The following is a 12093-nucleotide window of genomic DNA, read 5'->3' as shown; positions in this document are numbered from 1 at the left end:
GAATCGTTTGTTCATCAGAATATCAGCAACGAAATTGAGCGCTTAATTTGAATTGCAACATGCAACTCACTCAATACTCATTAATTAAATTTGAATAAAAGTTGTAACAATAACATTATAAAAGTAGGTTACTAGCGACAACTTTTATTAAATATGTGATCAGCGAGATTACAAAATTAAGAAGAACAGTTCTTATTCCTATTAACAGTATACCAAAATGTTAGGTTATCAAATGAACCAGTTGACATAGCTGCTGTCAGCACTACCACCAAAAAATATATCTTTGCATAAAACACTAATAAGAGCACTGAATCTTATATGATTAATTAATTTTAATTATATTAAAAAAACATATATATAAATATACATATATTGTGAAACATTACGCCTGGTTCGCATTAACAGGGAGTCATGAACTACTATTGATAGGAATAACTAAATAATCGAATAGATGCCCAGCAGCGCACTCAAATTGGCAAACATATGTTTTACGTAGGGGCCGTCCCCAAAACACAGCAATAGTTGTTAAAGTATTATGCTGGTAACTTAAGTTTGCCGACAAGAATAGATCTCAATAACAATATACAGCCATGGACTTTAAGTTCTACAAACTACTTTTATTAGGCGGCGCCGTGCGCTTGTATTTCAGTGGCACTTCTTTGGCGTCGCTCATCGGCAATCGTGTGGAATTCGCAACTCCTTTAAACTCGTTCAAGCGAGGTAAGTACGCCATTAAATTTGTATATGCCTCCATACATCATTAATCAGTGCCACAATGTGCACATTTCCAGTGCAAGAGGGTGTGTTCCTGCTACAGCAAGGCATCGATCCCTATCGGGGAGATCTGGTGCATGAGACGCCGCTGCTGCTGAAGGCTCTATCCGGCATTTTGCTAAATTATGCTCAACTTCTACCCATACTGTACATACTGCTCGACCTGTGCACGGGCAGCCTGCTGTATTTCCTGAGCCGTCGCTTCGTTGAGCAAAAACTGCAGGAGCAGCGACTGGAGCGCAAGGACTACGCCAAGGATACGGAGGAGCTGCAGTATAGTGCGGATGATAACTGCAACATATCGGAACTAGTCCTGCTTGCCTATCTATTCAATCCGCTGACCATCATGAGCTGCATTGGACTGACCTCTACGGTGCTGAGTAATCTACTGCTAGCAATGTATCTATATGCAATGATCAGGCGCCAGCTTCTCGTCTGCCTCGCCCTGCTCGCATTTGAGACCGTGCGTAGTCTTTATCCGGTTGTTCTCATTGCCCCATTGCTTTTACTCTTTGCCCGTCACTCGGTCTCACGGGGCATTGGAATATTGATGTTGTTTGCCACTTGTTGTTTGGCTGTTGTCGGTGCGAATTTTTTGGTCATGAATAGCTGGAATTTCTTGGACGGCACACTTGGATTTATGTATGTAACAGTCAGTGGTAGATTGCATTATTATTTAATATTTGTATTATTATCATTTCAGTTTCTACTTTCGGGATCTACAGCCAAATATTGGATTGTTTTGGTACTTTTTCACAGAAATGTTTGAGCATTTCCGCACCATGTTTCTGATCACATTCCAGCTTAATGCCACCGTCCTCTATTTGGTGCCACTGTCGATAAAGCTGCGCAAGGAGCCGCTGCTCTTGGCTACTGTGCTCGTTGCCCTCATGGCTGTGTTTCGGGCATATCCCAGCCTGGGTGACGTTGGTTTCTATTTGGCATTGCTGCCACTCTGGCGTCGCTGCTGGAAATGTGAGTAGCAACGATTCCAACTGGTGGCAATTAATGTGACACTTCAATTTACTTTTAGTCATGGCGCACGGCTTTGTCGTCTTCACGTTCTTCCTGATCACGTTGTCCATGATGGGCGCACTGTGGCATCTTTGGATATACGCCGGATCGGCGAATGCAAACTTTTACTTTGGAGCCACGCTCGCCTTCTGCACGGGTCAAATATTCCTAATTACGGATTTGCTATTTGCGCACGTCAAGCGAGAGTTTTGCCTCTACAATGGCCAAAAGATTATGATTGATGGCGAGGAGGCGCGTATTCTGCTAGAATAAGAACTGAAGAACACACAAATAAAGAAAACCACTTTTATTCCAACTATAAACAATTTGTAAGATTATTGCTTGGAGTAACCCGTTTTTGTCTTTCGATTGAGGAATTTGTACAAATACAGGATACGCTTTTCCATATCCTTCCACTTGCTTGGCCGGGCAATCGGATATTTGGTGTTGGCCAGCATGCGGCGCTTGCGCAGCAGCACCTGGTACTCATTACCCGAGACGCCGCGCAGCCAGGACGGCACCGAGTACAGCACCCGAGTCGGATGCAGTCGATCGTTGCCCAAGATGTCGATGTAATCGTTTTGTCCAAAAAGCGCCCGCTTCTGCGGCCAGGCATTCTTTGGCCGATACACGGGCATGGGCAGCTTGTGTCCGTTATCCAGATGCGGGAGCAGACCACTCTGGAATATCTTCTCCTTGTAGCCATAACGACGCACCGTCGGACCGCGTGCACGTTTCTCAGCATGCGAAAGCTGGCGCACTGTTGTCGAACTGGTCAGCGCCAATGGCTTTGCCCCGACGGCAGCAAGATTGGCAAACTTAGAGGCGTAGCACAGCCTCTGAAATGTGTTGCTCAGCCAAGACATTGCTTTTGGTTTTAATTAACGATTAGGTAATTGTAAACAGTCAACTGTGAAGCTGGCCAAGCATTCTCAACCCGAAAACAGCTGTTTCTGGTGATGGCAGCTAGAGATGTGCGCGTGCCAACACGGTTTGTGATATCGAGTTGCGTGCGTGACCACAAAAACACGAATATTATATAAATTAAATACACAACATTAAAAACAAAAACACTGAAGAAAGCAAATGTAAAATATGGGTCATTTCTTACATAGCTTGATTACATGCAAAGTATGTGCTATGATATATGATGTATATTTCTGCATTGGCTCGTGCATATGATGTATATTTCTGCATTGGCTCGTGCAAACGTCTCAATCCTCTAGCAACAGTCTGGCAACGCCTCGCTTGCTTGCATTCGGTGCGTAAACAATTAATCGTTGACTTTTTATTTGATTTTGTTTTGTTTGTCTTACCCCTTTTGAAATCGACGCATATTTGCACGTGCCAATGATTGCGGCCAGAGGTGCACCTGAAATCGAAAAGGCGAAACTGCGTCTAGAGATTGCCGAACTGCAGGCGGTGCTAAACGCCAAAGAGCAACAATTGCTCGAACTGCAGTCAACAATATCAACAGGCGCGAGCAACGGAGGCGAACCCGAATCGAAGCAAGACCATCAAAAATTGAGTAACGATGATATTGCACGCTATAGTCGCCAACTGATATTGCCTGACTTTGGCATCGGCGGCCAACTGAAGCTGAAGAACAGCGCAGTGCTAATTGTTGGCATTGGCGGCTTGGGATGCCCGGCGGCACAATATCTAGCGGGAGCTGGTTGTGGCAGCCTGGGACTAGTGGATTATGACCAGGTCGAGCGGAGCAATCTGCATCGCCAGACGCTGCATACGGTCGCCCGCTGTGGCTTGTCCAAGGCGGAATCGGCACGCATTGCATTGCTCGAGTTGAATCCACACTGTCACATCACGTGCCACGCAAGTCTGCTGAACCGCTTCAATGCGATGGACATAATGCATGGCTACGATGTCGTCCTGGACTGCAGCGACAATGTGGCAACTCGCTATCTGCTCAACGATGCCTGTGTCATGCTGGGCAAACCCTTGGTCTCTGGCAGTGCCCTCAAACTGGACGGACAAATAACCGTTTACAACTACGGGACACAGGGACCTTGTTATCGCTGCATCTTTCCGGTGCCGCCGCCACCCGAGGCGGTAACCAATTGCGGCGATGGTGGCGTCTTGGGTGCTGTCACCGGCACAATTGGCGCCATGCAGGCACTGGAGGCTATTAAATTGATAGTGGGACTGGGCGATGTGCTGGCCGGGCGACTGCTCATCTTCGATGGCAGCAGCTGTCAGTTCCGCAACATAAGGATAAGAAGCAAGCGGGCCAATTGCCATGTGTGCTCCGACCAGCCACTGATCACGCAACTGATCGACTACGAGGTCTTCTGCGGCATGCATGCCACCGACAAGGACAATCCGCTCCAGCTGCTCGAGCCGGAGCAACGCATCACAGTTGTGGATTACCAAAAGTCGCTGCAGGATAAGCCACACTTGCTACTGGATGTGCGTGCGCAGGCCGAGTTTGAGATCTGCCAGCTGCCCCAAGCAATTAATGTGCCATTGGCCCAAATTCTGGATGGCAGCTACCTTCAGCAGCTCGATGCACAATTCAAGAGCAGCGGGTTTCCCATTGTGGTCGTGTGTCGTCGTGGCAACGATTCCCAGATTGCCGTGCAGCATATGAAAAATCAATTTCCCGAACATTTCATCCGAGATTTGAAGGGCGGATTGCATGCCTGGACTAACCAGATTGACGAGAACTTTCCTATCTACTAATCTACTGAACTTACAAAAGAATAAGCTTTATTTTATAATTTACGCCCAATTGTAATATTTGTATGAAAACTGTGGAAATGAAGTGTAAATCGAATAAATATAATATGAATGTGTATTATTCTTCAGATATTTATAATAAATACAAAAGTTTTATTCCCACATTATTATGCACTTCAAATCTTTTCTAAGAGCTCATATTTCAAAAACGGAATCGGAAACCCAGACTGATAATGTAATCATAACATTACATACATATATGCATATGTATGTATGTGTGTATGTAAGTGCATGCATGCATTCATAACATTTACATGTACACACATACATATGTATTTATTGTAGCTGCTCAATAATATACCATTGGCAGCTGATTAGAGGGTAGGTGTAAGCTAACGCTTCGTACGTTTATTCTTTGGATCTACAGCTTAAAAATTCATTAGCCAACATTTTTGATGTGCAGCAAATGGCAAAGTATCGGTATTCGGTATTCGGTATCGAGATGCGAGTATTCGTGCAACTGTGCGTGGCCATAAAAGCAGCTCTGCTTGTTGGCGGTCGTCCAGAAGTCAAACAGCATCGGCACTACACGCTACGGTTACTCGTACCGTATATAGCGAAGGAGCAGTGTTGACAGGCAGCAAACAAGCAGACTTGGCAAGTGTTGACTAAATTCGAAACTAAAACCAAAAACTTCTAATGACCGGAGATAAGCCTATGGACAAAATGAAGGGGCTGCTGTTGCTGCCTTTGCTGCTTACGCTTGCCTTTGTGCTCTCGGTGAGTACTAGCTGATAAGTATATATATAAATATATATATATATCCCCCAAATTTTTGTTTTGGTATTTTAGCTACCGTACGGAGTCGCCGATAGTAACACTTGCTCCGCATCTGTGCTGCAAGCTCGTCGCTTCTTTGATCAGGAGAACTCTAAGCTGCGAGAACGTTATCATGCCGAGTACTCCGCTGCCTATGCTTACAACACCAATGTGACAGAGGATAATCGTCGTGCCATGATTGCCGTCTATGCGGAGAGTGCCAAGCAGAACAAACTGTTGGCGGAGGCAGTCAAGGCTGGCGAATATGACGAATCCGAGGATGCACAGATACGCAGGCAGGCGCGTATGTTGCAGGATCTGGGTGCGGATGCTCTGAATGCCAGCGACTATTTGGAGCTGAAGAACGCCATCAGTCAGATGCAATCGAATTATGCCACTACGACAGTTTGCTCCTATACAAACCGCACCGATTGCAGCCTAACGCTGGAGCCGCACATTCAGGAGCGTCTGTCCAACAGCCGTGATCCCGCCGAGCTGGCCTGGTATTGGCGCGAGTGGTACGACAAAGCTGGCACGCCCATGCGCGAGAACTTTGCCACATATGTGCGATTGACACGCAAGGCAGCGCATCTAAATAGTGAGTGATTGGCGTATATATACATATATATATATATATAGATAACCTCTTGAACCGTCTGTTTAATAATAAACAATTGTCTTTCAGACTATCGCTCCTACGCCGATTACTGGGTGCACTTCTATGAGGATACAGACTTTGAGCGACAGCTGGACGCCACGTACAAGGCACTCTTGCCATTCTACAGGCAAATCCATGGCTATGTCAGGTATCGTCTGCGTCAGCATTATGGACCCGATGTGGTGCCAGCTGAGGGCAATATACCGATGCATCTGCTGGGCAATATGTGGGCGCAGTCGTGGAACGATGTCATTGATCTATTCACACCTTATCCGGAGAAACCGTTTGTGGACGTCAAATCGGAAATGGAACGCCAGGAGTACAGCGTACAGAAGCTCTTCCAGCTGGGTGATCAGTTCTTCCAATCGCTGGGTATGCGAGCACTCCCACCGACCTTCTGGAACGCTAGTGTGCTGGAGCGACCGCTGGATCGCGAAGTCATCTGCCATGCGTCGGCGTGGGACTTCTATCAGGACAGCGATGTGCGTATCAAGATGTGCACCGAGGTGGACACCCACTATCTGTATGTGGTGCACCACGAACTGGGTCACATACAATACTATCTGCAGTATGAGCAACAGCCAGCTGTTTTCCGCGGTGCCCCCAATCCGGGCTTCCACGAGGCTGTGGGCGATGTGATCGCACTCTCGGTTATGTCCGCCAAGCATCTGAAGAGCATTGGTCTCACCAGCAATGGACGGCTGGACGAGAAGAGCCGCATTAATGAGCTGTTTAAGCAGGCCCTCTCCAAAATTGTATTTCTGCCATTTGGCTATACGATGGACAAGTATCGCTATGCTGTCTTCCGCAACGAATTGGATGAGAACCAGTGGAATTGCGGTTTCTGGCAGATGCGTTCCGAATTTGGTGGCGTTGAGCCACCAATGATGCGCACCGACACCGACTTTGATCCACCAGCCAAGTATCATATCGATGCCGATGTCGAATATTTGCGCTACTTTGCAGCCCACATATTCCAGTTTCAGTTCCACAAGGCGCTGTGCCGGCTGGCCGGCCAGTATGTGCCGGGCGATAGTCGCCAGACATTGGACAATTGCGATATATTTGGCAGCAAGAAGGCTGGCGAGGCATTCAAGACCTTCTTGTCTGCTGGCAACTCAAAGCACTGGAAGGAGGTGCTGGAAGAGCTCACAGGCGAAACGGAAATGGATCCAGCTGCATTGCTCGAATACTTTGATCCGCTCTATCAATGGCTCAAGCTGGAGAACAGCCGTCTTGGTGTGCCCTTGGGCTGGAACGAGACGAACAGTCAGTTACGATTACTTATTATTATAGCAACTCACGCATATCTGAATTCCAATATCTTTTTTTTTTTTTTGCAGAAATTCCATCCAGTTGCTGTGGAGCATTTAGTACTTAATTCAAAGAAGACAGTTCTTTTCGGCACAAGACAGAGATTTTTTTCTACCCGCAATAGTTTAAGATACCTAAAAATATACATTATATTTTATAGTACAAATATAAAAAAAAAAACCTCTTTTTAAATATGAATGTGAAGTGTGAATATTATTGACCTTAATACATCTTAAAAATGGCTTAAAGTCATTCGAGATAGAGTCTCAAACAATCGGAAAAGATAAGATACGCTCTACTATAAACCTGGATAGGATTATTGTAAGATAAACGAGAGCAGTGTAAATACACTTGTAATTAAAATTCTCGTATTCTTTAATTGAAATTTCTTTCACTCTTCAAGATTCATAGTCAACATCAAAATGATTCATTTTTAGATACTCTCAAAAATTAAATGATTTTTCACGATTAAGCAAATTAAACGCCAAACGGAAAGTAGAAATTTAGTATTTAAATTGATATTTTTATTGTTTAGATTTATCATTTCTTTCTTTAATAATTTTCCATTACATTTTCCATTTCAACGATTTTATTTTTCTCAATGTTTCATTAAAAAATCGTCAATATATGACCAACAAATTGCTTCCCAATAGTTCACACGTGTTTTGAAGTCGTTCCATTTATTTTTTGTTTTGTTTGCTTCTCTGGAGTCTGTATAATTTACTCGTAATATTGTTGTAAACTTTTGATAAATGCTTGTTGTACACATTAGAGAGCTTATAAAAGTTCCCATTTCGTATTGAATGTTTTAAATATTTGAGATTTTGATTGAAGTCATTGAATACAACTAAACATGCTCTTCAGGAAGGTAAAGTATTCGAATTTTATATGTATGTGCAATTATTAAAAAAAATTAAAATAAATAAATAAATACAAATTCCTAAGACTAAGAGTAAATATTTGACTCGTGTGACCGAAGCTTGACTGACTGCTAAGAATGTCGAAATATTATTCAGTTGTTATCGAATATTTTAAGTAGCCTAAAGAACGTTTTATAAAATTTCAAAATTGTGTGTGATACAATTTAAGTTCTACTTATTATGCTTTCACTTTACATAAAGATTTGATAGCAATGAACTAACAAATAAACGCGACGACGCTTGAGAAATTTGAAGTTTTTCAATTCGGTCTGATTCATTTAAGATCAACCTATTCCATTTTTGTTTTAAATGTTTGTTAAATGACATAAGTAATTATTTTTGGTTTGTTTTTTGTTTTTGTTTTTTTCTTTTTTCAATTAAATACATAATATTTGCATAAATAGTGTCTCGCATCTATCAATCGTTGTTATCATGCCCAGTATAGTTTAGTTCAGTATATATAGTAGTTAATATTTAATCGCTATCCTCATAAGCACCTATGTGATAAGAATGGTATGTATTAGTACATGTATATGCATGCCAATTTTTATTTGATTCTATTGAGGATTATGATGGAGCTAACAATAAGATCCGCTGGTGGTTTTATTTTGTTTTGTTTTTATTTGGAGATATACTAATTTGATATATTCTTTAAAGCTGACAAAGGGACACTCGGACATAGGGATTTGAATAGGAATATGGAATAAAAATTGGGCAAGTTAAAAGATAGATGTGCAAAATAAAAAATATTGATAAAGAATATGACGATAATTTCTTGATAACTTCTTCAATCAATTTGCTATTTCGTGGCTAATACACAAATTCATGCACATCCGAGTGTTTCAATGTTTGGGTATCAACAGCTTTGGTTTTTTAGATAACTACGAACAATGAACGAACCGCATTACATATGTTTCTCACTAGTGTGCAACAAAATAATATGCATATGGGTTTAGATAGTTTTAATTTGTTTAGACCAAGAGTTTAGTTTTGGTTAATACTAATGAGTGAATATGTTTTCTTATATAGTTGTTGGTTTGTTTTTTTGTTTTGCTTTTTTTCTTCTCATTTTTGTTTTAGAATAGGTTTCAAATAGTATAATAGGTAATTTAAAAATAATTTGTATGGTTGCTATCATTGCAAATTTGAAAATGTTTTCTGCAACAAAAATGCGCCTAGGATTATTTATTCGATGCAAAGTTTTGTGTTTTGTCCAAGCAGCAATTGATGTTTTACTTTTATAGGTAATATACAAATAGATTATATATATATGTATATATATATATATAAATATATATATATAGTATATAAATATGCAATATATTGTAGTTGCTTATCGAAGGATTTAATCCTTAACTATTTAAATATTATCATTGAATACAATTTCCACTTTCAAAATTCTAACCGTTCAATTTTGCTTTTTTTAGGTAGTTATTAATTAAACACACATAAATTTGTTGTAAAACAAATCAAGAACGAAATTGGAACGAATGGCAAGCATGGATGTGTGTGTATCATGATGAGGATTTATGGGATGTGTATGTTGGCCACCAATAAAGTGCCCAAGTCGCCCTCAACTCTGGCCTAAATTGACTCCTGGATAAATGTGCAATTGACGTTTTCTGAAATGTTTTGTTTTTGTTGTTGTGTGTTGCTGTTTATGGTATATACTATTTATTTGTATTTATTTATTATTATGGTTTTTTTTTGCTGAAAATGCGTTCTTGAACTAAATATGTGTAGATTTAGTCCAAGAACGGGTTTTGTCATACGGGCCTCTGATGCTGATTGGGATTTGGGTGCAACAGTTGCTGCTGCTGCTGCTGCGTGACACTGCTGATGCTGTGGTTGCTGCTGCTGCTGCTTGCGCCGCCACCGCTGCCCTTGGGTCGCGAGGGCGGTGGCGGAGGCGGCGCGTGCCGCATGCGCTGCTGCAGTATACGCGGCAGCTGCGGATGCGCCTTATGCTGTGCCGGTGGTGCTGGTGGCATCCCCGATCGATGATGATGATAATGAGGCATCTGCTGCTGCTGCTGTTGTTGCTGCTGCTGCTGGTGATGGTGATGCTTGCCCATGGAGGATGCTGCCGATGATGAACCGGACGTCCCCGACGCCGAACTGGTCGACGCATGCGATGTGGTCGAACCCGTGGCCAATTTAGTGGGCAGACCACCACTAGTCGCTGGCGATGCCAAGGCCGCAATCGTTACCGGCGGCGCATTGAGCTTTGGTACAGCAACTGGCGCATACGAGCCATCATCCTCGTCGGACGACAGGGAGTTGGTGTCGGAAGGCGTGCGCGACCTGGATGGCGGCGAAAGGGCATCCTGCTCCTGCAGAAACACCCGAAAGCCCTGTATGGACTCATTTAGCGCCCACAGCTGCGACAGCAGCGACAAGTCCAACTGCCGCAACCCATACATTTCACGGCGTAATATCGCCAGCTGGTTATCGATGGTGCTGGAGGCATTATTGCTGCTGCTGTTGCTGCTGCTATTGGTGGGCATGTGTAGCTGCAACTGCTGCTGCTGGGCTGCTGTTGCAGCAGCGTTCCCGCTGGCACTGTGTGTGGATGAGGCGCGACTGTGAACGCTCTCGCGATCGCTGAGCGACTCCTGGGTGGATGACAAGCTGCCATGTCGGCCGTGACCGTTGTAGTTCCGATTCCTTGCCGCCGACGAGGTCGATGGCCCCAAATACAAATCGCCCGTGGCAGCAGCCAGTGCAGTAACCGAGGAGGCGGCTTGCAGTGGCTGTTGCAACGGTGAGGACGTATGTGAACGCACCTGCACCTGCACCGGCACCGATCCTTGTCCATGTCCATGTCCTTGTCCGTGGCCAGGTGCCATTGCGCTGGCAGCGGCACTCAGACTTTTTGGCAGTGGTGGCAGACCGGTTAAAATGTTTTGTTGTCTTTGATGCTGTTGTTGTTGTTCAGCGTTTTCCATCATTTCAAAGAATTTCGTATAGATTTGTCTACTTTCAATAGTTTTGCTTGCTTGTTGTTGTTCTTGCTTGTTATCGTTATCGTTATCGTTCTCGCTGCTGCTCCTTTTTTCTATTTCTATTTTGCTCTCGAGTTTTTTGTGTAGTTTTTTTTGTTTAGTGTATATTGAATTTCCAACTTTGGCGGCACATTGGGCACTGTTTGTTCAACGGTTGCAAGTTCAGCCACTTGACAATGCAATGCATGTGAAAGCAATGGGAGCAGACACCCCACACCAGTGGGCAATCGTCACCGGGCAGCGCACACTCGGGGCAGGTGCTCTCGAAGGACATGCGACAAATGCCACAATTCTCATCATTTGCTATCCAACGCCAAGATGCAACTCCCGTCCATGACTTGATTGTTACTTTCATTTTGCGCACATTTGCCTTATCAATGGAATGATAATTCTAATTGCAATTTGAACACAAAAAACCTTTTTATATGCGTACTTGCCAAAATGAAACACTATCGTGCGTTTTCCGCAAAAATATTGCCTTTTTTCTCCTACTACCTGAAAATAGGTCGACCGTAGTGATGGGTTTTTCTATTTGTTTCACTCGTTTCTATCGCTTCTTCTATCGATTGCCGTCAAAGATGTTAACTTAACATCCCAAATGCGCAGTATAACGCTGTTATGCTCACCTAACAACTCGATATGGGTTTTCGATGACATTTTGGCTTATCGATAAATGTATATGTTGATAACTCAAAGACGCGCTCATCTTCAAAAAGTTTTAAATTATTAATGGAAATGTCTGCGGATGTAGTTGTTAATTTCGTTAATTAGCATACCAGCTATAATTGAGTTTACTTTTATATCACGTGCTGAGTGCAGTATAATTTTAAATTGAATTATTAACTTATTAATATGCATATACATTCGTATTTACATATTTATAATTTCGCCA

The 12093-nt window shown here is 43.1% G+C and overlaps 6 protein-coding genes across 6 annotated transcripts; 3 read left to right on the top strand and 3 right to left on the bottom strand.

The window, feature by feature from the left end:
* Nucleotides 1–469: 469 nt before the first annotated feature.
* LOC6561512 (phosphatidylinositol glycan anchor biosynthesis class U protein) lies at nucleotides 470–2108 on the top strand. Its single transcript, XM_001988024.3, has 4 exons — nucleotides 470–720; nucleotides 792–1416; nucleotides 1478–1749; nucleotides 1808–2108. The coding sequence occupies exons 1-4, from the start codon at nucleotides 591–593 to the stop codon at nucleotides 2059–2061; spliced, it is 1281 nt and encodes a 426-aa protein (XP_001988060.1). The 5' UTR covers nucleotides 470–590; the 3' UTR covers nucleotides 2062–2108.
* LOC6561887 (39S ribosomal protein L51, mitochondrial) lies at nucleotides 2081–2759 on the bottom strand. The gene has a single exon (XM_001988025.2). The coding sequence runs from the start codon at nucleotides 2652–2654 to the stop codon at nucleotides 2124–2126; it is 531 nt and encodes a 176-aa protein (XP_001988061.1). The 5' UTR covers nucleotides 2655–2759; the 3' UTR covers nucleotides 2081–2123.
* Nucleotides 2760–3010: 251 nt separating this feature from the next.
* On the top strand, nucleotides 3011–4606 carry LOC6561888 (adenylyltransferase and sulfurtransferase MOCS3). The gene has a single exon (XM_001988026.2). It carries the CDS (start codon nucleotides 3139–3141, stop codon nucleotides 4486–4488), a length of 1350 nt encoding a protein of 449 aa, XP_001988062.1. The 5' UTR covers nucleotides 3011–3138; the 3' UTR covers nucleotides 4489–4606.
* A 328-nt stretch (nucleotides 4607–4934) lies between these two features.
* On the top strand, nucleotides 4935–7923 carry LOC6561617 (angiotensin-converting enzyme-related protein). The gene is made up of 4 exons (XM_001988027.3): nucleotides 4935–5265; nucleotides 5338–5902; nucleotides 5990–7231; nucleotides 7306–7923. The coding sequence occupies exons 1-4, from the start codon at nucleotides 5185–5187 to the stop codon at nucleotides 7341–7343; spliced, it is 1926 nt and encodes a 641-aa protein (XP_001988063.2). The 5' UTR covers nucleotides 4935–5184; the 3' UTR covers nucleotides 7344–7923.
* Nucleotides 7924–9507: 1584 nt separating this feature from the next.
* Nucleotides 9508–11147, bottom strand: LOC6561618 (rho GTPase-activating protein 17). The gene has a single exon (XM_001988028.3). It carries the CDS (start codon nucleotides 11145–11147, stop codon nucleotides 9963–9965), a length of 1185 nt encoding a protein of 394 aa, XP_001988064.1. The 3' UTR covers nucleotides 9508–9962.
* A 151-nt stretch (nucleotides 11148–11298) lies between these two features.
* LOC116805342 (anaphase-promoting complex subunit 11) lies at nucleotides 11299–11556 on the bottom strand. The gene has a single exon (XM_043214708.1). The coding sequence runs from the start codon at nucleotides 11554–11556 to the stop codon at nucleotides 11299–11301; it is 258 nt and encodes an 85-aa protein (XP_043070643.1).
* Nucleotides 11557–12093: the final 537 nt, after the last annotated feature.

The sequence above is a fragment of the Drosophila grimshawi genome, unplaced genomic scaffold, assembly GCF_018153295.1.
Source record: "Drosophila grimshawi isolate 15287-2541.00 unplaced genomic scaffold, ASM1815329v1 contig_1377, whole genome shotgun sequence".
Classification (NCBI taxonomy): Eukaryota; Metazoa; Arthropoda; class Insecta; order Diptera; family Drosophilidae; genus Drosophila; species Drosophila grimshawi.
The sequence above is the reverse complement of the archived record's forward strand: the minus strand, read 5'-3'. Positions and strand labels throughout refer to the sequence as shown.

Coding starts and splice junctions, on each gene's coding strand:
- LOC6561618 (XM_001988028.3), bottom strand. CDS start 11,147: ATGATGGAAAACGCTGAACAACAACAACAGCATCAAAGACAACAAAAC.
- LOC6561888 (XM_001988026.2), top strand. CDS start 3,139: ATGATTGCGGCCAGAGGTGCACCTGAAATCGAAAAGGCGAAACTGCGT.
- LOC6561887 (XM_001988025.2), bottom strand. CDS start 2,654: ATGTCTTGGCTGAGCAACACATTTCAGAGGCTGTGCTACGCCTCTAAG.
- LOC6561512 (XM_001988024.3), top strand. CDS start 591: ATGGACTTTAAGTTCTACAAACTACTTTTATTAGGCGGCGCCGTGCGC. Junction 721..791: donor TTTAAACTCGTTCAAGCGAG/GTAAGTACGCCA, acceptor GCACATTTCCAG/TGCAAGAGGGTGTGTTCCTG. Junction 1,750..1,807: donor CTGGCGTCGCTGCTGGAAAT/GTGAGTAGCAAC, acceptor ATTTACTTTTAG/TCATGGCGCACGGCTTTGTC.
- LOC6561617 (XM_001988027.3), top strand. CDS start 5,185: ATGACCGGAGATAAGCCTATGGACAAAATGAAGGGGCTGCTGTTGCTG. Junction 5,266..5,337: donor CGCTTGCCTTTGTGCTCTCG/GTGAGTACTAGC, acceptor TTGGTATTTTAG/CTACCGTACGGAGTCGCCGA. Junction 7,232..7,305: donor GGGCTGGAACGAGACGAACA/GTCAGTTACGAT, acceptor TTTTTTTTGCAG/AAATTCCATCCAGTTGCTGT.
- LOC116805342 (XM_043214708.1), bottom strand. CDS start 11,556: ATGAAAGTAACAATCAAGTCATGGACGGGAGTTGCATCTTGGCGTTGG.